At 42.6% G+C, this 25,803-nt stretch overlaps 1 protein-coding gene across 1 annotated transcript in view; it reads right to left on the bottom strand.

Moving 5' to 3' along the window:
* The window catches only part of Mob3b (MOB kinase activator 3B), a 190,050-nt gene that overhangs the window by 99,600 nt on the left and 64,647 nt on the right, over positions 1 to 25,803 (bottom strand). The window contains exon 2 of the mRNA XM_027403390.2: positions 19,938 to 20,552. Within this exon, the coding sequence (XP_027259191.1) occupies positions 19,938 to 20,355 (418 nt within the window). The 5' untranslated portion in view covers positions 20,356 to 20,552. The remainder of the gene's footprint in view (positions 1 to 19,937; positions 20,553 to 25,803) is intronic.

Genomic DNA, 25,803 nt, shown 5'->3' with positions numbered 1-25,803 from the left:
GCTGCTGCTGCTGCTGCTGCTGCTGCTGCTGCTGCTGCTGCTGCTGCTGCTGCATAGAAGAGACGTTTCTATGGGAGGCATTAAGGGCCCCTGACAGATAGATCTGAGAGGATGAAGCAGGTGCTAGGGGCCATCTTGATGGGAAGTGACTGAGGGAGCCAGAGTGCTGAGGCAGAGAACAGGGCTTGGCTGATAGCAGTGAGGGGAGCAGCCAGGTCACGGGTCTAGACACCAACAGTAGGGCTCCCAAACTAGGCAAATGCTTGATAAACCTAATGTGCCTGGTTACTGGATGATTTACGCAGTTCATTTTGATAATGTCTCCTAGTCATCTTGCCTGGAAAAGGCTACAGTAGTCCCTGTTTAGTTCCCGAGTCTCATGAGCAAGCAGAGTGCCATAACAACCTGTCTCCATCGAGCTGCTGGATAACACCAGTCAGAAGAACACCAGATCCATCTATCTCAGAACTCACTGTGGACTGCACAGCCCTGTCTCAGGCTATCCTAAAAGTCAACACAGCATGAGGCTTAAAAAAAAAAAAAAAAATGCTTCCCCAAAGTAAAAGGGGACTGAGAAGTTATCTTAGCATGAAAGCAAGAGACTGACCTGCCTGTCTGCAGGGACTTTGGGCTTCCTTGGGTCTATTTCTGAAGACCTCAATGAGTTATTGATGTATACAGCCTCTGAGGGGAGAAGCCCACAGCAGCTGTTCTGGAGAGCCACAGTACTATAAACGTCATTGCTGGTGCACATTTTCTACATGCAAAACCCTACTATATACTAAGACTTTGGAGCTACCTAAGGAAACAGAGTTAACAAACAAAAGAAAGGCAGACTGAGACAGGACATTGGGCTGAGGTCCAAAAGTCAGAGGCATTGAATTTTATCAGTTCTCTTGACTATGAAGCCACCGGCACAATGTGTAGCTAGCTGTCATATCCTGATTGTTTTTAAAGTTATTTTCCTCACTTTCTTCCTAGCCAGTTGTTTTCACTCCACACACAATCAACCTCAGCACATACACAGTTATTGAAACATCTGTCTTGCCCTATTAGTGGGAGGTAACATCCCTGGCAGAGGCCTCCTAGGTTCATTAGAGCCTGAGTAAAAATCCATGTGTTCAGGAAAAGCAAGAACACCAAGTTATGACAAGGAATCTCTTACTTTACCCATTTAAGTTTCTTGTTCAAGGACCTTACGTTCAGTGAGATGCTGGCCCTACTTCTCAAATTATTCTTTCTTCTTACACACTCCATGCTGCAGCACCTTCATGCAGTCTTTATATACATATTTATGTTTGAGTATTCTACAAAGGCATGCAAGTACGTGTCAAGAATACACCTATCCCAGATGTTCCTGGGAGAGTGAAAAACCATAATAAGAGAGTTGGGCATTGTGACCCATGCCCAGAATTCCAACATTTGTGAGGCTGACTGGAAGGTGATGAGTCCAAGACCAGCCTCAACGATATCACTTCTAGTCTAACCTGCGGAATATGGTGAGACTCTGTCTCAAAACAAAAGTGACAAAACAAACTCCAGACAACCTAACAAAAAAAATTCCCAGCGGAATCTGAAAAACCTACCTCAGACCTTTAAAATCTCCCCCAGCCTCACTCAGTGCTCTCATTTAGAAAATAGGCAAAATCTATTTTTCTTTAAATGTTGGTGGGACATCAGTGAGCATTGTATAGCATCTAGCCCACAATACACACTCAAGGGATGGTAAACATCATTACTATGACAACTGGATAAAGTGAAAGTTAACACAATTATCTTAGCAAGACAAAAGTAAGCTAAGTCTATGACACTAGCAACCAAAACACGTTTAATCCACAGAAGATGTTCTGTATACTCCATTAAGAAAGGTCTGTTTGGAGGGAAACTCCTATCTGCCTGCCTACAATATGAAGCAATGCAGCCAGGTCTGTCTAACGCTGGCAGTGTCTCCTGTTCATAGGGCCTGGTTAAAACAATGATTTGATTATCTCTGCTGATGGAGAGAGCAAGGTCGCAGTTAATCCCATAAGGCAATGCTGTACTTTCTAAGTCTTTCTTTTCTTTTTTGCCATAATAGCTACCTTACAGGGTTACCCTGAACGTGGCTGCTGGTTGACATTCTACAAGAGTATGTGTTGCTTGACAATTAGAGACTAATGACCTCACCGACCCAGATAGAAAGCTAGCATGAATGTAAATACTTATTGCATAAAATTTGCAGGATGAGTAACAGTGGTGGTCTCTAATGTACTCTCTACTGTATAGTACAGTAATTAGATCACAGTAATGCTATTTAACTTTTAATATGCTTCCAACATGGTCATCTAGTACCAGCAATTAGTGTCTAGTCTGGACTTCTTGGCTCATTAGGTTAGTATACACATTATATAAAGGAAATCATAGAACTCGTATTTTTTCAGAGGCTAATTAGCAACTTTCTTTTGGTGGTCCAAAAAACTTCTGTGGTAGGGAGACACAATGATTACAAAGGTGAAAAGATGTCAATGTGGTTGAGTAAGTACCATACAATGTATGTCCAAAAACAGTGCATTTTAGTTGGTTTAGATTATTAGCATGAAGCGCTAATATCATTGCTTAGCCTAAGACACACTGTGAGATTCTCAATGTCATCTTAATTTGTAGTCACTCAGTCAGCATTGTCAAGTGTAAACCAGGCAAAGGGCTGCCTTGCTCACTTATATACAGCTGGGACTAGCAAAGTATTGATCCTGGGAGAGCCTTTGTGAATTGTATGCAGGAAGCTTCCAGGTTTAGGATCGTTTCCTCCTTCCTTCAGTGTTTTTATATTCTTGAAATAGGGCCTCATGAGGCCATGCTGGCCTCAAACCTGCTATGTAGTCTAGGAAGACCTTGTGCTCGTGACCCTCCTGCCTCTACCTCCTAAGAGCTGGGATGACAGCAGTGCCACCATAGGCTTAGGTCAGGACAGCTTTCTATCTGGGTTGACGAGGTCCTGCTGCTTCTTACGTGGGCCCTTGAGGGCCCTTTCAGTGTCAAATCCCCCATTTTCCCACTACATATTTGTGGTAGCCCTGTCTCGGAGAAAAGCAGTATATCACAATAGACAGGATCACAGAGGCAGACAGAAAGACCAGACAAAAAAGACTTACAGTAAGTAAAACACTGCAACTCTTCCCAATTGAAAAAAGGTTTTGGGGGAAGTAAACTTTTTTTCCATTAAAAAAAATTGCTTATATTGTGTGACTATGCATATGATGGACTTACTATTTGTAATGAATTAATGTTTTCTTTGTAAACTTTTAAATTTTAATTTCTAATACGACAATTATTGCTACATACATACTGGTTAGTATTTCTTAACTGGACCCAAATCTAGACATACCTGGGTAGAGGGAATCTCAACTGAGAATTGTCTCCATCATACTGACTGTGGACAAGTCTATGGGCATTTTCTTAACTCATGATTGATGGGGGAGGGCCCAGCCCACTGTGGGTGGTGCCATCCCTGGGCAGGTGGTCCTGGACTCTGGATGAAAACAAGCTGAATAACCCACCAAGTAGTGATCCCCCATAGTCTCTCTCTCTCTGACAACTTTGGCTTCCCTTGATGATGGGCTGCAGCCTATAATCCAGATAAACTCTTCCACCAACTTACTTTTGGACATTGTTTATCACAGGAATAGCAAGCCAGGACAACATATAACCCACATAAAATATTTTAAGGATTTTCCATTGTTTTTGACTGTATAAAGATGTTTTGAGACAAAAATTGAGAGCTGATGTTCTGAACCTATCTCATTTAATTTTAAGTGTGTATGCGTGTTAAGACATGTGTGTGCTGCAGCATATATGTAGATGTCAGAAGCCAACTTTTGAGAATTAGTTCTCTCCTTCCACCATAGTTTCTGGGACTGAACTCAGGTTGCCAGGCTTGCACAGCAAGTGTTTTAATCCATTACACCAACTCACCTGCCTGCCTGCATACAAGCCTGCCTGCCTTCCACAACATTACTCTATTGCTTAGGCTGGCCTCAAACTTGCCAGCCTCCTCCAATAGTTTCTAGAATGCTGAGATGCCAGGTGTACAGAAGCATCTTGCCTGTGAACCTGTAACAGTGGCCACACCCCTTTGGGTGTGGCCTCAGGAACTGGAGAGAGCAAAGTGTAAGGCGTGGTCTCTCTGTCTTGGTGTCTCTGTCTCTCTCTGTCTGTCTGTCTGTCTCTGTCTGTCTGTCTCTCTCTGTCTCTCTGTCTCTCTCTCTCTCTGCACATCAGATCGGAAGGGGAGAGAAAAGGCTGTAGTGGTTCTTTATTGTTCTGTGTAAGCTGTTCCCCAATAAAACACCCATTTATCATTTATCTTGGGTCTAGTGAACTCATTACACACATGCTTTCACAGGTGTGCATGCCAGGAACCTCATTTAATTTTATAAAATGCTGAACCCCTTTCCTCCTTCTGTCTTCAGACTTTACTGCCACCCAAAATGATACCGTGTATCATGGCTTCCCTATATGCCAGTCATGTGCCTATCTGTTCCAGATCTCAATCCTTCCTCTGCAAAATATGTTTTCCAAGACTCTTTGCCAAGGACAATGGGAGCTGTGGGTTGGACAAAGGAGAAGGAACCAGTATTCCCACCCTGGGCTCAAGAAATATAGCACTTTCCCCTTGGTTTGACATCCTAGTGAATGGGCTTGAGTGTGCTCCTGGCATCTGCTGGGCTGACTACACATCTGGCTGTAGTAATAATCTCTCTGCCTCTGTCAACCTACTTTAAGTGGTTGGTGGCTTCCTTTTCCCATTGCCCAGTAGTTTTAACTTCTTAGTGTAACTGTTAGGTGTCTCTCAGCAGCTTTGTGTGCATTCTCCAAGTGAATTCCTTTTACTGTACTATCTGGTGAGGGTGTCTGTTCTCCTGCCTGAAATGTAAGCTTTTAGAAGTCATGATGTGATGGCTGTTCTTGGTTGTCAACTTGGCGACATCTGGAATTAACTAAAATTAAAAAAAAAAAAAAATGGAGGGCATACCTGTAAGGTATTTTTTGCTTAATTTCAAGTAGGAAGACCTGTTTCTAATCTGGATTAGTGTGGCCTTTAATCTGGACCACACCTTCTTCTGGAAGCCTATATAAGGACATGGAAGATGGAAACTTTTGCTCTTTGCCTGCTTGCCCTTGCCTTGCTAGTAAGTCTATTCCTTCACTGGCAGTAGAGACTACTTCTTCAGGATTCTAGCTTCTACTGAAGACCAGCTGAGACATCCAGCCAGTAGACTGAGCAACTTCTGATTCTTGGACTTTGCAATCCATAGCCAGCCATTGTTGGACTAGCTGGACCACAGCCTATAAGTCATTCTAATAAATCCCCTTTATATGTATTGTGTTTATATACATATATGTATATATAAATATATATATATGTATACACACACACAGAGAGAGAGAGAGAGAGAGAGAGAGAGAGAGAGAGAGAGAGAGAGAGAGAGAGAGAGAGATTCATTCTATAAGTTCTGTTTCTCTAGAGAATCCTGACTAATACAGGGGATTTCCCGGTCTGTAATTCATTTTAAACAATAAGACTAACAGCCCCATGATGGGACAGATGTTAGTGTCATTATTATACATATGTAAAAATTGAGGCTGGGGAAAATTAACTTGTCCCACAGAAGAAGACTCTACTCTGAGTCAGAATTACCTGGAAAACTTAAAGACACAGACTTCTGGACTACCTCCAAAAATGTATGACTTAAGAAATCTAGGGTGGGACATAACTTTCATTTCACAGGCAAAGCTGATGCTGCTGGTCCAAGGAGCCTGATGAGAACCCCTGCCCTAGACAGGATATAACTGGTTTTAATAGGACCCACCATAATGTCAGATCTTTCCACTGCACTTCATAGCAGAGGAGTATTTGACACACTCAGCAGTGGGAAAGAGGCCCTACAATGGCCACATATAAATTACCCTGAGACCAGAGTCAAGACATGTGCCCCTTGTCCCTCCAGTTCTCTCTATGGTTTGTAAATTTTTGATTCCAAACACTCCCTTCTTTTGCTAGTCCAACACTGAACCTTCTCAAGCTTTAAAGATGTGCCATGATCTCCTATAGAATTTATCAGGGTAAGAGGGTGACAGACAGACCCAACTGTATCAGTCTTGTATAATTTTACAGATTTTCAACCTTTGTCTTTCTTACTAAGTACTTTAACTTAGTCCAGCCAGGCACTCTTAGTCCTCAATGTCCAACAATCCTCTCGATAATCTAATACATACCTCCTCAGTTGCCTCAAGGACTAGGCACTAAGATTTCAAGACTTATCATCTGGGGTTTTGATAAGAAAACGACATTTTGGTTTGATTTTAGTATACACTTCCTGATCGTTCCCAGAATTATCTTCATTTTGTTAGTCATAGCAACAGGCTGGACTTTAGGGTACTATTATATGTACGCATGTCTTTTTCCTGAGTTGTCAATGACCATCCTTTAAAAGCAGGAACTGGATATGGTCCTGGATATTGCTAATCAATGATAGCATTTCCCTCCAGTCTCATATCAGAAAGGCACATAAAAAGGCTCTAAGAGAACAAAGCCCATAGATTCCCACAGCCCTCATAACACTGGATATGACTTCTAATGAGTGGGAACTTCCACCTCTTATTCTTCTCATCTTTGGGGGTGGTGAGAAGGATGCAAGCATAAACTACCCTATAGCCATGTGATTCCTTCAACCTCTCCATCCTACATCTTGCATTTGAGGATTAGGCTTGAGGATTTGGAAGAAGGTGAATTCTTTCTAGTTGATCCTGGAGATATTTCCAGGAGTGCGTTTATACTTCAGAGACCTACAAGCAAAAGTGGATCTAAAATTCCCAGCTAGAAAAGAAATGCTTTCCCTTCACTTAATTTTTCTTGTTTTCAGAAGGCAGGAAGAGGCAGATATTACTTTGATCCCTTTGTTTTTAAGGCCTTCGGTTTTTGGAGAGAAGGAACACTATAATGTCATTGGATTCAGTCTAAAGAGTGGATTTGGAGTTGGGCAAGTCTGGATTTTAAGCCAAAAGTAACTTTGGAAAGAAATTTATCTACATTTTCTCATTTGAATGGAGACAAGAATAGTAATTAAATAGTGCTGCTATGAAGATTAGAAAAAAAATACAATGAAATATTTAGCATACTAATGGACACAGATTAGGAATAAATCCAAGTTAATATAATTATTACTCTATTTTAAAATTCCTGCCTTGCATAAAAAATGGATTCTACTACATTCAGTTGATATTGAAGTTTTGATTAAGTGATATCCTAATGGATGTGGTTATATTTTCTCAGATTACTCTTAAGTATGACACAATCCTCATTTTTCCACTTAAATTGGAAAAGAAACATACAGAGAAAAATTTAGGCAGAATTTTCCTTTATAACTAAGCAGTATGAAGTATGGTAAATCCTTCCCCTTTTGTCACTCTGAAAAGGAAATGAAGGTAAAATTTATTCAGCACTTAAATCTTACTAAGAGCTGAACATGCAGCTTGTCACACACTTATCACCGCTTGCCCAGAAGAAGAGGAAGGCTTGGAGAGGCTGAGGTCTCAAAACACATCAGAACTGGAGATCCTCGTACAAAAGGCAAGCCCCTAACCAGTACACTACTGGAAAACAAAGCAAACACACCCTGTGCTTTGACAGACACTGCCTACAGATGGTTTCCTAGAGAGCTGGTGTCTGTTGTTGAAATACTTGTTCCTATTCTCCAGAGACATGCAAAGGCAGTTGGCCTCAGGATAGGCCTTTTTATTTCCACTGAGAAAACCAATAATGAATGGTGTATCTGAAGGCCGTAACAGGTAAACTCTGGATAACTAAAAACAGTTCCTCCCTTGGCTCCTGGTGGCTGGGGTAGGCTTGGCAATTGAGATGATATGGAAGGAATTCATCCTTAGGTATCATGGCCCTTGGGTCTCTGTGTTGACTGTCACATGTTGCTGTCATTAGGCATTAAGATTCTATCATTTCCGTGGGCCCAGAAGCCAGGGAGAACCTGTTGCTGCCAGTAGATCCTCTACAGGACACAGGAAATGGAAAACAAAAGACACTGCTCCCATAATTCCTCACTCTTCCCCACTGCTGTCACTTGGGCTGGAGGATGAGAAACGCCAAGAGCCTGATTTCTTCAGAACAAAAGCTTCAGTTTGTGTCTCCTTAAAGACACACATTCTAATTTATAAAGGCATAAACTAAGGATCAACTAGACATAACACTAAAGGGAATTCACATGCTGAAAGAATTCTTAACCAGCTTTTCTTTCAATATTAATGAATTAGAAATGAAAATGGCTCAGCTGGTAAAGGTCTTGCTATCAAACTTGGCCACCCGAGTTTGATCCCAGGAATCCACATGGTGGAAGGAGGTAGACCAACTGGCCTCTGACCTACACACACACACACACACACACACACACACACACACACACACACACACACACACTGTTATCCACCCATGTGCTCACAAATAAATAAACTAATAAATGAATAAATGTAAAAAAATGAAAACATTAGCTAAGTTACAAAATAAATGCCACTTCCTCATGGTTTTCAGGGATGTTTCCTTCCTTTAATATCCTCTGCCAATCAGTTTACCCTTTCATGAGAATAATTCTTTCACTAGTGGGCTACATGATGCTGGCTGCTGGCCTTTGGTTACAAGAGTGGGGGTAGGATGGCTGTGAAATGCCTGTGCAGTTCAGTTGTGGACATTCCTGCTTCATGCTATGAAAGCCACATATAGTCATCTGGTCTCACAAGCCTTTACATATCCTTTTATGCTTGCATAGGACAGAGCAAAAGATGGATAGTCAACTGTGTGGTCAAATGCCTGTGAGAACTGAGTTTTCTCTCTGTGTTCTCTCACCTCCACTTACCCCAGGAGACTATTTGATCACTGAGACTGTGTGGTATCAAGGAAGCAGCTAACTTTCTAGTGTATCTCCTCCGTGTCCTCAATACTGTGCCAGCTGTTTAGCAGGCAGCATTCGATTGAATACCCCCAATGATTCTGTGAAGTAGGTACTTCTGTACATATTTTATAGAGCAGGAAGGAGCCTCAGAGAGACAACATTGGCTAGTAAAGCTACTAGCAATTCTGAGAGCTCCATTATCAAGCTGGTTCATCTTCCCACAGCATCATTTTACTAGAAGACTTAAAGAAAACCTGATCATGTAAAAGAAAACATGAATAGAATTATCAATTAGAGTTTGAAATTAACACTAGTTTTTTAAGCTAAAGCATAGGCAAAGCCCTACCTGCAGTGGCCAAAGATAACATCCCAGCACATACTCAAGGATCCTGAACACAAAGTTTGAAAACCACTTGCCACACATGGAAATCTGAGGCAGGTTAACTTGACTTCTTTCAAAATGACAGTCATTTAAGACTCATTGTTATACACTATCTAAAGGACAGACAGAACACTGGGGACAGCAGAGGGAAGACCTCTAGAGTCAGGGCCCTGCTGAGATGTCCCTTCTAACTTCAGGCTGCCTCTCCATACTCCACTGATCTCCACAATGCAACCTTGACTATGCCATGGCTCTACCTAGCCAATGAACAGTGGGGCAAAGAGGCAGCAGATGCACATATCTCCACTCAGTTACGGCTGGAGTTTTAAGTCCTGGCTCCTCTTGAGTATCAAGTATCCCATCTCCGTTCCCTGCTGGTGCTGAGGTGTAACAGTGTGCCACCTGAGACATTGCCATTAAAATTACATGGCACAATAATGGAGAGCTCCTTGCGGGTCAGATAATTAGCCTTGATTTCCAGGGTAGTTTCCAGGCCCTCTGGGATCCCTCTCTCTTAGCACATCCCGGACCCTTTTCTGAGGCATCACATGGGATGTGTTGAGCGGGGGTGGGGGGATGAGGGGGTGGTTATTTAACACTGTCCTCATTAACTCAGTCACCAAATCAGCCACAGTATTGGTTTCACTATACGGGGGAAGGGAATTGTAACTCCACAACAGACCATCAGTTCTCTAATGGCTGCTGGCCAGTTGCAGCAGACTGGATTCAGCTGTCTCTGCATGTTGTCCATGAACAAACAACTGAATAAACTTGGATGGCAACAGAATCTACAGGGGGCAAGATTTTTCTAAAAAGGAACAGGACCTCAGAGTGCCTATGTTAAAGTACTCAGTGTAATCTACATTAGACACAGGGCCCTGGCTGTCTTCAGGTTTTTCCCTGCCACTGGTGATTCTCCCTCTGGGCATCCTATAGAAGAACTCACAATGTAGTCAGGAGTAAGCCAAGAACAATGCTGATTCTAGGGGAGAACGCTACAGACATGAGATGCTGGCATAGTTGAGAACATAGGTTTTGAAGCTGGGTTACCTTTGGGCCACAAGGTGCCCGGAATGTGTTATGTATTGTTTTTATGAAATGCTGAGCAAGTTACTTAATGCTTTTGAGTCTTAGTTTTCTCATATGAGAAATGGCAATTATAGTCTAAGCCTCACATAGTTTCCAGGTTAATAACAACATACAACAGAAGCAATGTGTATTCAGAAAATGGCAGCTTTGCTACCATGCCCTCCCAACTAGCAAGTTCTTAGAGCCAAACAGCTTATCAGAGCCCAAAGGTCAATCTTGTAGCCAAAGCTCTGGAAGCACTTGCCCATTCACAAGGCTATTTGGGGGAAAGGGGATTCTGCTATTGGCAGTGATTAGCCTGTAAAACAGAAACAAAGCCAACAGCCACAGACATGCTTTGACCGTGCTTAACCCCTCCTTCAGAGATGCAGTCCAAGCTTCCTTGCTTAACATTGGCTTTACTGAGCAGACTGTCCTGGATGTAACTAGTGGGCTCCGTCCCTGCTTGTCTAGCTAACCTGCACTGGCCTTCTTCTGAGATTAACTAATTTGACAGTGAACATGGGCAGATTTAGTGCTCAGCTTTCTGGAAATCAAGTGAGAGATCCTGACTAGTGACAGTTTCTCTAAAGATTTAGGTGTTCTTCCCTGAAGCCAGGAGTCACTCTAACTCCTGGACTTTCCCAAAGGTTTGAGAGACGCCCTAAAGTATTTGTGATCCTCATCACATCAACAAAGACTGATATTGTCTGTAAATCATGCTGAGTCTGCCAGTCTGGAGGGGAGGAAAAGGAGAAGGGAGAAGAAAGGAGGAAAGCAGAGCCAACTAACACAGGCATATCTTTTATGCCCCAGGTTCTAAATGTGCCCCCCCTCCCCCGCCATGTTGCCCGTTTGATCCTTAAAACAGCCTCATGAGGTCAGAATTATAAGCTTGTTTTACAAACAGAAATGGGAATCTAGAGGTACCACTACACAGCGGCTTCTAAGTAGCAGAACCAACTGATTAAAGCCAAGCAGTGCTTTCACCATACTGAAAACACATCTCATCCACACACATTCTGTCTTGTCGGTGTTGTACGGATTTATTTTTAAACATGAAAATACAAGTGAGACATACAATAAGAGATGAAAGGTTAAAATTTAAATAATAAATATAAATTTAACTTCTCAAATCCTAAGTCTGAGATGCTCTTCGCTGTGTATTTATTTATTTATGCATTTATGTATTTTTTGCCATGGTACTTTGGAAGATGATGAAATCATATGTAGGGGCGGAAGGAGACAGTGGTTATACATGCCTCTGACCCCAGCACTCAGAGAAGACAGGAAGATCAGGAGTTCCAGGCAAGCCTGGGCTGCATAATAAGTTGAATACTAGCCTGACTTACATAGTGCATAGTGAGACTCTGTTTTTTTCAAAAATCTAAAAGTGAGGGATGTGGCCCATTGGTGGAATGTGTGTCTAATATCCTGAGTTGGATCTCCAGCACCGAAACACACACACACACACACACACACACACACACACACACACACACACACACACACACGGGGGGTGGGGGTGGGGGGTGGGGGGTGGAGGGTTAGCTTCATGAAAAGGGTGGTCAAGGGGATACAACTATTTCCACAATGCACTTAGAAAAATATGCAGGATGATTTAGAATAACTAGATGTCCCGGAATTACATAAATGACTCAAGGACATGGACTCTGTCTTTGCTCTCTAGGCAACTGGCACGGGACCTGATCCCAAGCATATACACACTAAACACTTACTGAATGGATGAGCTAATGAGCAATAGCCAATTGGCAATCACAGGTCATTGTGGACCAAAGGATGAACTGGTCCGTGGCCAGTCTCAGAATGTCACAACAGGACATTTGCAGAATGTCCTGAACGTATTTTCCAGACATCTCAGTGCTGATTTTAATTTTCTTTCTAAAGGAGCAAAAGTCAAAGCCAATCATTTTTAAATTAAAAAAAAAAAAAAAGAAAAACCCAGACAGGAAATTTTCTCTATCCTAATCATCCTCCTAAAACTATTGGTTGAGAATCTTCCAGTATGTGAACTAGTGATACATCCCCTGAGCGATACTGTATGGTGTCAAGACTTTTGGCCTCTCTTGCTCAGACTGACTCCTAAATTATGTGTCAGCTGTACAGTCCAGAGAAAGCCCCTTTGGCTTCTGGCTACTAAAATGCAATAGTCAGTCCCATTGAGTAGTTGCAAGAATGAAGTAAGATTAACTGTGGCAGCTACAGTGCTGGCATTTAGCAGGCTCGGCAGACATGAATTTGCTTTCCCCTTAACTTTCACTAATCTTCCCTGCTGACTGCCATTTATTCTAAAACTGTAGATGTAGGTGAGATCATGTAATTGTGTCTTACATACTCTTATCCCACCTTTACATAGCCTTTTTCAAAACCCATGAGTCAGAGGGTTCTGTCGTCCCTTTTTGTCTGAGTATCAGATCTTGAGTGTTCAGTCCTGTTATGTAACACAAAAGCAGGGAAGCTGGAACCAGAACAGAGAGACAGTTTTGTAATTAGGCAGCAGTGTTCTTTTAAGTCTGGCTTTCTGTTTTCTGTTTCGGTTATATCTTTAAAAGAGGTAGACTCAAAGGGAGGTGGCCCTTGCTTCTGCAGTCACTGCTCTTCTAAAGGCTTCAGCAGAGACATCTGCTGGGTTCCCACCAAAGGAGACCTGAGGAGAGTTCAAGGGAGAGTGGAGGGGACTGTGGCTTATGAGGGCCACATGTTCTCCCATCTGAAAAAGCTTGACTTCTGGCAGCACGGGCTCCTAGTTAAACTTGAATCTAGCAACAGATGAAAGGCTTGCTTTCTTCAGTGTTTCAGTGGTAGAGATCAACAGCTGTTTATATCCTTCAATACCTAACTGAGGGTGAAGCCTTCACATCTGTCAGTACTTTCCGGTTCTACTTCCTTGGATCACAGTGGGGAGGAGCTAAAGTTTGAACCCTGCTCAGTTCCCAGGCAGGAATGCTGACATGTGCCCAGGCCCCTAATTCTAAGCAGATCTCCTGTTTCTCATCCTCCCAGGATCTACTGTTTGACTGAAGTTCCTTTATTTTATCCTGTCACACATCTTGATCATTTCTCTGAGAATGACTCATAACAGCACACAGATCAAAAGGGAGACAGGAGGATGGACTTTGAGGGAGGACGAAGGGGACACAGTAGAATGCACTGGAGAAAGTGCTCCTAAAATAGGATCTTTTGAAAGAAGGCACCAACACACCAATAACACCTGAGGGCAAACCTCAGATAAGCAGGACACCCAGGGTGGATGCTGGAGCTTTTCACTGACATGTTAGAAAAGCTAGAGAATGAAGCCAGGCTGGAAAGGGCTTGCCTTGCAACCTGAAAACTGATTTTGATCTATATGTAAGAAGAAAACAAACAAACAAGCAAACAAAAACCCTAGAGTGGTGGCCCCTACATATAATCCCAGTGCTGGGGAAGCAGAGATGGGTGAATACTTCAAGTTTACTGGCCCAGCCAGCCTGGTCTCACTGGTGAATCCCAGGTCAAGAGAGATCTTTTATTAAACACCTGAGGAGTGATGTCTCACTTTGTCCTTCAACACATGTGCACATGCACACATACCACACATACAATCACACATGTGGACATACATAAGAGAAAGAAAGGAAGTGTCTTAGGTTGAATTGCTGTAAAGAGACACCATGACCATGGCAACTCTTATAATGGAAAACGTTTAACTGAGGCTCGCTTACAGTTTCAGAGTTCAGTCCGTTATCATCATGGCAGGCAGCCTGATGGCATGCAGGCAGACACAATGGTGGCTACACCTTGAATAGAAGGCAACAGGAAGTATACTGTGACATCGGGCAGTATCTTAAGCATAGGAAACCTCAAAGTCTGCCCCTACTGCCTTCAACAAGGCCACACCCACTCCAACAAAGCCACACCTCCTCATAGTGTGATGGGGAATGTACTTCTTTGTATGTTTATCTTATTGATTATTGAATAAAATACTGTTTGGCCAATGAGACAGCAAGTTAGACAGGATTAGGAGTCAAAGAGGATTCTGGGAAATGTAGTAGAGAAGTGGTGATCCAGGCAGGAAGTGACATAGCAAGGAGACTCATATTTAAGCAAAGGAAACAGGAAGTGCCCCCCTTTTTCCCCTTCCTCCTCCAGCGGTAGGATGTGAGCCACCGGCAAGGAGGGACACCAATAAGGTGTCCGATAAGATAAGTCTTATAAAATATATAGATTTATGATAATTAAGACTGAGCTAGCAGATGAGAATCCTAGTTTTGGCCAAGCAGCTTTGAACCTAATACTAGTCTTTCTGTGTATTCATTTAGGCCCTAACTCGGGCTGGCGGCTGTCGTAAAGTGCACACGTGGCAGTGGGACTCGGGTGGCTTTTGGTGGAAAGATTTATTGAAACAATAGTGCCATTCCCTATGAGCTTATGTGGATCAGTTACATTCAGACTACCATAGGAAGCCTCATGGAAACAAGTGCTAAGTAAATCCAGAAGTGGAGTTTGAATAGGAATGACCCCCACAAACTCATGTGTTTGAATGCTTGGCCCATAGGGAGTAGCACTATTAGGAGGTGTGGCCTTGTTGGAGGAAGTGTGTCACTGTAGAGGTGGGTTTTGAGGTCTCATATATGCTCAAACTATGCCCAGTGTGTCACAGTCTCCTGCTGCTGCCTGTGGGTCAAATTGTGGAACTCTTGGCTCCTTCTCCAGCAGCATGTCTGCCTGCATGCTGCCATGTCCCGCCATGATGATAATGTACTAAACCTCTGAAACTGTAAGCCAACCCCAATTAAGTGTTTTCTTTTATGTGAGTTTCAGTGGTTATGGCATCTCTTCACAGTAATAAAACACTAAATAAGACAGGCGGCATCTCTGCATTGAACACTAGCATCATGCAATATTGGAACTTCACAAAGATTACTTTTCTAGTTACTAATCCACGCAACATCCTGGGGCTTCAGAACTCACTTATTCCCGAGGTATTCAAATAGCTCATATTCTATAGAGGTTATACCAGAATGAGTGGAAACTCTCCCCTCTACACACACACATACACACATAAATTGGTATCTGATGTGGACCTCAAAGGAAACATACAAAAATCATTGGGGAAGGAGAGAGTGTGAGTAGCTATTCTATGGTAAGAAGCAAATTTCTTTTCCTCAGGGAAGAAAAGCATTATGGATGGTTACAGTAGAAGGGAAAGTGGTAGGAGTTTTAAAACTGAAGGTTCATACAAATTCAATGGTAAAAGACAACTCAAACAATGGACAAAAGATCCTAGTAGGTGTCAGTTAGAGTTACTATTGCTGTGATGAAACATCATGACCAAAGTAACCTGTGGAGGAAAGGGTTTGTTTGGTGTACTTTATTCCAAATCACTGTTCATTATAGAAGGAAGTCAGGACAGGAACTCAAACAGGGCAGGAGCTGATGCAGAGACCATAGAGAGGTGCTGCTTGCTGACTTGCTCAACTGTATTCTTTTCTTGTTTAAAGATTTATTTTATTTTATGTGTATAGATATTTTGCCTGCATACATGTATATTTATATGTATATGTATATGTATATGTATATATATTATTCACCACATGAATTCCCTAAGCTGCCATGTGGGTGATGGGAATTGGACCTAGGTCCTTTGGAAGAGAAACTAGTGCTCTTAACTGCTGAGTCATTGCTCCAGTATCTCAGCTGTTTTCTTATAGAACCCAGGACACCAGCCCAGGGGTAGCCCCACCCACATGAGGTGGGCCCACCCACATCTATCACTAATTAAGAAAATGCCCTACAGGTTTGTCTACAGCTGCTGTGATGGAAGTAATTTCTTAATTGAAATACCCTCCTCTCAGATGACTCTAGTTTGTCTCAAGTTGACATAAAACTATCCAGCATAGTGGGCGTTTCTCAATAGAAGACATGTAAGCAACTGACAGGCATATGAAAAAAATAAAACATACAGTATTTTATGTATTCAATCAGTAGACATCCAAATGGATGCCTGAATAAAGAAAATGTGACATATATACATAATGAAATATTTTTCAGTCTTTAAAAAGAAGGAAATCAGGGATGGAGAGGTAGCTCAGTAGTTAAGTACACTTACTGCTCTTGCAGAGGACAGAACCCACACAGCAGCTCACAACTACTCATAACTCCAGCTCCTTGGTGTCTGACATTCTCTTCTGGTCTCTGTGGACTCTTGCACACATGTGGTGCACATAAACTCATACAGGCTCATAAATATACACATACACACAAATAAAAATAAGTAAGTCTTAAAAGGAGTCTGAGCTAGGTGTGGCGACATAAGCACGATCCTATCACTTGGAAGGCTGAAGCAGGGCTGACTTACAGTCCAGACCAACTAGGGCTATATAGTGAGTTCCAGGCCAGCATGGCCTACACATAGAAACTTGTCTCAGCTCTAACAAATTCTCCCTCTCTCCCTCTCTCTTTTCTCTTTCTCTCTCCATCATTTGTAATAATATATATGAAATTTATGAATCATAATGAACTGAGTTGGGCACACAAAGGCAAATGTCATGTTATCTCACACGTGGAATCTATAACTGCCAAGTTCATAAGAATAGAGAAGAATGGAAGTTACCAGGAGCTAGTGAGAGATTTTGTTCAAAGGATACAAAATTTCAGCTAAAAAAGGAAAAAGAACAATTGTACAGTATAGAAACTATACTTTTGTTGTCTTAAATTATACGTTGTCTCATCTAAGAAATTCTCTTTCATTATTATTATTATTATTTATTGGAAGGGTTAGAGGATCAAATCCACTGCCTTGGCAATACTATGCAAGTGTTTTCCCCCATTGAACTATATTCCCAGCCCTCATCTAAGATCAGGGAATCTGTGTTTTGAATAGAAGGCCCAGGTAATACTGACATCTCTAATCTATATAGGTTAATATTTCTTTAAAATTAAAAATGCTTGCTGGGCATGTTGTCTCAAGCATTTAATTCCAGCACTGAGGTGTGGAGCAGGTAGACCTCAGTGTTTGAGGCCAGTCTTGCCTGCTATCAAGTGCCAAACAGCCAGAGGTACATAGAGAGACCCTAAACAAACAAACAAATGATAAGGGCTAATGAACTACATTTTTAAAAGGAAGAAAGTGCCACATCAAATGTGGAAACACACATACTGAAAACTCTTTTCTTGGGGCCAGCAGGTACACAAGCCTGATAATCTAGTTCTATCCTGGGATGCACAGGTTGAAGGAGAGAACCAGTTCTTGCAAGTTGTCCTCTGACCTCTACACATACACCTGGCATTCATGCTTACACACATAGTCAGACAGTATTTTAAAAAACCCAAAACACTTTAAAATACTCTTCTTGGAAATTCATACAATGCACATTGACATACTAAGAACCCTATGCTGAATGAAAAATACTCAACTTCCTCAGAATTTCCCAAACTTATTTTTTCTCTGGAGGAACCCTGCCAAGATTCCTCACAACAGCAATGCTGTGGAGCAAAGAAACAGAACTCAGTTTGTATGCAGAATGATGAAGGAAACACCTAGAAAAGAAAGCAGTACTCCCCAGAACAAAGTCTAAAACCACCTTGGTGAAATGTAGTAAAAACAGAGTAGCCATGTGATCCCAGGGAGAGAGGACGCATGCCGCTAGTGTCCTCGGTAAGATAAGTCCTTATAAAAATATATAGATTAGTAGTTATGGTTGATAATTAAGACTGAGCTAGCAAATAAGAAATCCTAGTCATTGGCCAGCAGCACTGTAACTAATATAAGACTCTGTGTGTTATTTGGGGGGCCCTAACTCAGCAGCAGAACCCAGGCAGCTGGCGGAAAGAGTTATTGTTACAACGACCTACGATGCTCTGTTCTCCAAACAGATGTCCAGAGGCTGCCTCCCTCTCAAGTAACCCAAGGACGCTGTACTGAGATATTTGGTCTGCAGCACAATGTGGCAATAGCAACTGGCAGTGGGCAAGAGTGCCCAGAGTTCAAAGCATCTAGAAGCCAAAACCAGAGGGACAATGCCATATCATTATTGCTATTGTATGTTCTGCACATGATATTAACAGTTGCTTCTGAAAAAGAAAATCCCTCCTAGCACAAGTAGCCTCCAATAGTAAAAAAAAAAAAAAAAAAAAAAAAGTGCATGAAGATAGGAATGAAGGATTTCCCACCCTTTGGAGATGTGGAACACCTACCCAGGGGAGTTTCTGGGAAACTCCTAGGCAATACTGAACACCTCACTTCCTTTCTGGTAACAAGGTACAGGGGAGGGAAGCATGAGGGGACTAGACAAGTTAAGGCAAAGCCAGTATCCTGACAAACTGGTTTACGCACTGAATACTTCAAGAAGCCCATACTGCACCAATAGATTTATGTCCTTTCTTTCTAATACTAATTGCTTCTATACACCCCTTCTCAAGTTGGGGACACCTCTCCATCTACAGTGATTTCAACAGAGTTCATTGTGTGCTTTTCATGTGCGTCCATCATATACTTCACATGCTTTTTTTTTTCCTAGCTCAGTTATCCTAATAGTACAGTATTCACTCCTCTTACAAATGTTTCTGGGTGCCTATGCAGGCTCTAGGCACTGTGCTAAGCACTGGAGACACAGCCATGAAAACAAGAGCTCTCTCATTCCTACTTTGCCTTGGCTGTAAAGCAAATGAATTCCATATCCAGCCTGTCTGTACATTGGAATCCAATAGCTAGCAATGCACAGAGGTGGGAAAGGCTGACTCCAAACCCTTACGTTTTATAGTTGATCTCACAAAACAAGCCAAAATATCTGTATTTCAAATGTTCCAGTCTGTCTAGGTGTTAACAGAGTTAACAGTATGGCCTGTAACTGCAATAAGCTGTGATTAGAAGAGAGGCAAACGCAAGGATCTTTATTTCCCTGGGATACGAACCCCTGTGTGCTTGTTCCTCAAATAATCTGTGGATTCCCATAATGTGATTTTTAATCTTGAAAGGTTAATACCAACAATAGTCTTATCCCAATCAATGCAACCTTGCATGCCAATAAGCCAAAAGCAAAAATAAAAAAATAAAAAAAAAATTATGAGGTTGATTGGATTTGGAGTCTAGCCCTAAGAAAGCCAAGAATGTCTTAGCTAACATTGTCCTAATACCCCCAAGCATGTGGAATGTGTACCACTAGAGTCCACAAAATCACAAATAGACCATAAATGACCTCCGCCCATTTCAACCAGATTGAGGTATGTAAATTTCATATATATAGCTGATAGGATCTAGGGAAACACTGACTTGGGGACATGGGCACTTTAGTATTCAAAGACAGTGTAAGAGTCGCATTATGAAAACTTTATCAGCTTGGGACGGAATGGGACAAATTTTTTTTTTTTTTCCAGACAGGGTTTCTCTGTAACTTTGGAGTCTGTCCTGGAACTTGCTCTGTAGCCTGGAACTTACACAGATCCACCTGCCTCTGCCTCTTGAGTGTACCACCTACACTTGGCTGACAAAACATTTTTTAAAAATACATAAAAGCAAAAACCACATATTTTGAGGTCAGTCATACACTCACCAACACATGTTGGAAATATGTCCTCATTGTTGATCTGGACTTCAATCCAATCCATAAGCAGGTTCATGTACTGGGGAGCTGGCAGTGCAGTTGGTTTCTTATACTTAAGGTCATCCTGCCACCGATACTCATACTTGGGACCCCCTGACATCACCGGGCAGGTCCGCTCAGTGCAGAACTCACAGATGGTGCCATAGATGAGGTTGATTCGATTGAAGAAGTCCACTACGTGCACAGCCACCCAGTCATTCTGGTCCTCCCCACTGGGTAACTGCACAGCTGCTCTCAGGTCCACACCTGAATTGAGGGATGCCTGAGCTCGTTTATGCAGCTCAAACCTCTGTGTGCCAGGTTCAAATTTCCTCTTGGGCCGGAAGGTCTTGTCCTTGTTGAACACTTGCTTCAGGGCTATGGACATGGTCTCCTCCTTGTCTTCCTTCCTTTGGCAGGAAGCAAAAAGGCACTTGGGACTTTTCAGTGAGAGATCACAGCCCAATAGAGTTTTCCACTGCCAGCCCTCAGGCCCCAGTCTTGCAGCCTGTAGTTTTACTCAATTTCAAATGGTTCCTTCCATCTTCCTCTTAAATGATCTCCAAGGGAACCTCATGTTCCTTCCTAAAGACAGGAAAGAAAAGGGAACTTGTGAGTGCTCGCTTTGTGTGTAAGAACTAACAAAGGTTTAGGAAAATTTCCACCTTGCATTACTGGCTTTGTTTAGTGCCTCCAGGTCTCAGTATATGAATATGGAGGTTAAGCTATTGCCCTTCGGACTGCACTAGCACTGTGAGCTATGCAAACAACTAAGGAAGAAAAGATGCTACCCTCTTTTTTTTTTTTTTTTTTTTTTTTTTGTGGTCCCTGTCAAATCTTTGCTGGTTCTTTTCTGTGTGATCCTATAAGCTAAGGGCTTTTCCAAGGAGTGTGTTGGCCAATGATTCAGTCCTACTGCATATCTACTCCTTTTTGGAGACTAATGAGTAAGTATAGATTGTCTCTGACTTCCCAAATAGAGATGTTGGGACCAGGTGGCTATCATACCAGATGGCTAAAAGTAACCAGGAGTCTGCATCAAAGTGATGAAAGTGGTCAGCTTAAACCTTGTATGAGTCATATGTAATGCAGCTGAGAAAGCTGGACTGCAGGAGAGAGATTGAGGGAGGGGTATGAAGGGAACAAGAGAGGAGGGCAAAGAGGAGGAGGAGGAAAAAGAATAGGAGATGGAGGGAAAGGGAGAGGAGGAAGAGGAGGGAAGGAGGGAAAGGGAGAAGAGGAGGAAGAGGAGGGAAGGAGGCAGCTGTAACAGTGACTATTGAAACAGAGAGAAACAGACATGTGCCCAAGTTGCCATGGAGAGAAGAACACAAGGAAGAAGGAGGCGGTAAGAGGGGGAAAGACTCCTTTAGTTCCAGACAATCTAAGAAACGATCCCAACACTCCTGACACGTCTACCTTTGGGATACATTTGTTCTTCCAGGGTTGGTCAAATAAATTCTTGATTTTAATTCTGCTAATTTAAGTTAGTTGTTCCTTTGCAAGGAGCTCTAACTATGACAGCAGTTGTCACCTCTACAATGCACCATCCTTCATGTTCCTGTCTCTCCCACAGCCCGGTACTCACATCCCCTCTCTTCTCCCACCCTTTTCCTAAAAGATTTTTCCTTTGAATGCCACATCAGGGAAGTCGATCTCTTTTCTTCTTTTCTTGTTACAATAAGCATACTCTCCCTGCTCCCACAGAAAGATCCATGTGGAAAAGATCACATGACACCCTGCCTGAGATCTTCAATGAAGTCATACTCCAGGGTACTCTTGGACTATCAGCTACATGGATATCAAACTCTAGGGTGTGGGCAGGTGCAGTCTCTCTTTAAATGAAAACCTTCCTGGGGGGCTGGGCTATAAGCTTGGTGGCAGAGCACTTAACCAAAATGCATGAGGCAGTAGATTCAACTCCAGTGCCACAGAAAAAGACAGGGGGTGGGGGAGGAAGAGAGAGAGGGATGGAGGGAAGAATGGAGGGAGGAAGGGAGGATAGAAGGTGGGTTCCTTAAAGATTTAGTTTGCCTGAAAGAGCCTGAAGAAACCTGAACCCTTAAAAGGTCATTACCAAGATAAATGCATGAGTGAGAGGTTGGGAAGATAGAGAAGCAATGGTGAGACTTTGCTCTTCTTTTTTCCTCACAGTAACAGGTGGCTCCCTCCATTTAGCAAAGAAAATTGAATAGTAACAGGGGTTCCATCAACTCCCATGGTCCTTAGAGCCATCTGCTGATAATAAGGGTCCCATCAACTCCCATGGTCCTTAGAGTCATCCTCTTCCCCCAATACCATGACCCTCAGTACCTCTGATTCTGATGCTTGTACAGCCTGTAGTGTCTACTCTCATGGACACCATGTGCCAGGCTCTCACGGACACAGATCTGTCTGCCATCCCAGATGGAAACACATACGAACTTTCTCTTTGGTGCGGTAGTGCCACACACTCTTAGTCCCAGCACTTGGGAGGCAGAAGCAGGCAGATATCTATGAGTCTGAGGTCTACAGAGTAAGTTCAAGCAAAGCCAAGGCTACACAGAAAACCTGTCTCAAACCCCCACCCCAAAAGAACTTTCTCATTAAATCCTCCAAAGTTCCAAGTGATTGGCACAAACATGTCAAAAAAATAGCCAGACCTTCTGTTTTCTTTATTCCACTAAATCCTCCAAAGTTCCAAGTGATTGGCACAAACATGTCAAAAAAATAGCCAGACCTTCTGTTTTCTTTATTCCAGTGATACTTAAGTAACAGATTTCAAGATCTCAGTCTCTTTAACTAGAGGGACTTTTATCCTAAACTCTAATCAGGTTTAAAATCACTGTCTCGGGGCTGAGAGATGCATTACTGGTTAAGAATACTTTATAAGCAAACATGAAGTCCTTAGCTTAGATCCCCAGCATGCACTTAAAAATCAGGGTGTGACCAATTGCAAGAGCAACTCCACCTAGTGCTCCATGGGTGCGGAGGTTGTCGAGTAGGGTAGCAACAGGAGGACTGAAGGTCTGTGAGTGACTGATGGATACCAAGAGCTGACTTTTCCCTGTGGCCTGTGCAGAGGCATACGTGGGTGTGTAAATTCTCTCTCTCTCTCTCTCTCTCTCTCTCTCTCTCTCTCTCTCTCTCTCTCTCTCTCATTTTTGCCTCCTTGTCAGCTTTGGTGAAAGAGAAGTATTTTACTTTTTTGTTGTTGTCATTGTTGTTTTTGAGACAGGGATTCTCTGTGTAGCCCTGACTGTCCTGGAACTCATGGAGATCAGCCTGCCTCTGCTTCCTGAGTGCTGGGATCAAAGGAGTGCACTGCCACCACCCAACTAAAGAGAAGAAGCATCCTTAGATGTTTATTTCTCAAGAAAGTTCTTGAATTGGATGCTTGTGATTAAACTCCACTCTGCTCTGGATCCTTCACTGATGCCTCTAGTTCTCAACTCATTTCTTTGCCCCTGAGATGCACATGATGTTTTTTCACTGCAACTATCTTAAATCCCGGGGACATCTTCAGGAGCATTTGGAGCACCTCACATCAAGGATCGGGAGTACAGAGATATGGTACTATTAGTTCCATTTGACAGCAGCCCACCTGGCAACTAAGCCACATTATTGTACATGCTGATGTGGTCAGCCATGGGAATGCCTCTGCTGATTCGATGCTTCATTTACAGTGGAGTTATTCTAAGGAGAGTGCAAGTTGGCCAAGTGAGTCTCCCATATATAAAGCAAGGGCCATTGGGATGGATGAGAAAAGATCCATCACACCTCTGAATGCTAAACGAGTGCATCCTTCTATGTATTTTTTCAGGGTGTCTGAGCTATGCTGGTGTAGAGACCTAAAAGAGTTTTCAAGTAAAAAGGGCACAGTGGATGCACCTAGCCTTCCTTTCCAACCCCTGTCTACATGGAGACCCTGCCCGTAGTGCATTCTTTCATCCCATTCAATGGTTGCAGCTAGCCAGTCTTCTGATCTCCGATATTTGGGAAACTGGACTGAGGACCAAAAGTTCAAGGCCAGCCTGAATAACTTAGCAAGTGCCTGTCTCAAGTTTTTATAAGACAAGTGAATGGCTGGAGATGTAACTCTGTGGCAGGGCACTTTCCCAACAAGTGCAAAGCCCTGGCTTCAATTCCCAGCACTGTTACAAAAACCAGACACAGTGCTTATCGCACGTTAACATGGAGACCCAAGGTTGTGTTTAAATATAGATAGAAGCTTCAAGGTTGCACTTCAGACAAGCTCCAAATGACATCAGATCTACTGATCCATAAACAGGATACTGAGTATGGAGCCTGGTCTACAGAAGGCGGCTTGTTAGAAATAAAGACTCTCTAGATCTAAATCTGCACTTTAACAACACCTCAGAAACAAATGCTTGAATCCCTAGGTGGGACAGGTGATGGGCTGGACAACTAAAGGGATAAAGACAACATCGCTCTTGTGATTTTTGTCAACAGTTTGCTTCATAACCAGAGTCTGCAGGTGAATGCGCATGTGTTGAAGAGTAAGAAGAGCCTACTGTTTTCAACTCAACCGCTTTGCTTGGGGGGGGGATGAGATGGGGGGAGCGTTCTGATCTGGGTGGATCGGAATCGCAGAGCACCAAGCACCTCCAGGCCTCAGGGAAAACCATTGTGTGATACCACATGGAGAGTGGCTACTGCCACTGCAGCCACATGCCAGAAGCTTCTTAGGCTAATAATGACATAGTGGTTATTCACTGTCTTTGTCTAGTGTCCAGAAAGAAAAGAGCAAGTCATAAGTTTTGGGCCCTAGATAAAAACACTAAGAAAATTCCACCATGAATAGCATCCATTATAATGCTGGCTTTCAATAAATAGTTGAAGCCAATCGCTCATTTAATTGAAAAACATTTACTAAGGCCTATTTATTCAGCAGACACAGGACTAGGTACCAAGGATGCAGAATTAATTAAAATTTGGCTTCTATCTATGAAAACCTCACAATCTGGTGTTCAGTTTGTGGTCAGTCTGAACTTTTGCTTTTCATGCCCCCAAGCCTAAAACAAATGTGGACACAGATGCCATTCCTTCAGTGTGTCACTTGAGTTCAGAATGAAAAGGGCACAAGGTCTTTGGAAAGAGAAAAACACAAATCCAAACAAACAGCATAAAACTGACAGCAGCTCCATGTGTTCTCCATATTTTCTGCTTAATAGATCAACTTTAGCAATAAAACAAATGCATAATAAAAATATACAGAGAGAACTCGGCTGGGCTGTGAGGGAATGTTGACAAGGTAACTAAGCAACGCTGGCAAGGCAATGGTGAAGGAAGTCCTTATTTTTCTTTTCCTATTGATGTCTTCTGCCTCATTAGTTGAAAAATCAGAGTCCTTGCCAGGGATAAAGGAAGAAAGGAAACAACTCTCCCACTGACTCCAGGAAAATGCATCTTCTCTGGCAGTGACCACCTCTAAGAGGCCATCATGGTGGAGACAGAAAGGTGTTGGTGACAGACAGACGAGCAAAGCTGATTAATGTTAACAGTGAGGGTGAGGGAAAAGTCCAAAATGTCATCTTTGGCCTGAAGGATGTCTCTGGGCAGTTCAATTGACTATACAAAAACCACAAGAAAACGCCCCTAAACACACAACACAAAGGAGGTACAACCTGGCCCTTGCCTTGCTGGGGTCTAAGAGGCTGGAATGGGCACGGAAGATTTGCTGAACACATGAATAAACAAAAGTGAATGAAAAACATAAGCACTAAACCAGGACCACGGAAGTTAAACCAAACTGTAGCTCCCAATGTAAGTCATTTGGGAATTCATCCTCAGCCTTGGTAAACTCAGAGTCAGTGACTGAATCTGAATATACCAG

Source organism: Cricetulus griseus, chromosome 2 (genome assembly GCF_003668045.3).
Source record: "Cricetulus griseus strain 17A/GY chromosome 2, alternate assembly CriGri-PICRH-1.0, whole genome shotgun sequence".
NCBI lineage: Eukaryota > Metazoa > Chordata > Mammalia > Rodentia > Cricetidae > Cricetulus > Cricetulus griseus.
The sequence above is the reverse complement of the archived record's forward strand: the minus strand, read 5'-3'. Positions and strand labels throughout refer to the sequence as shown.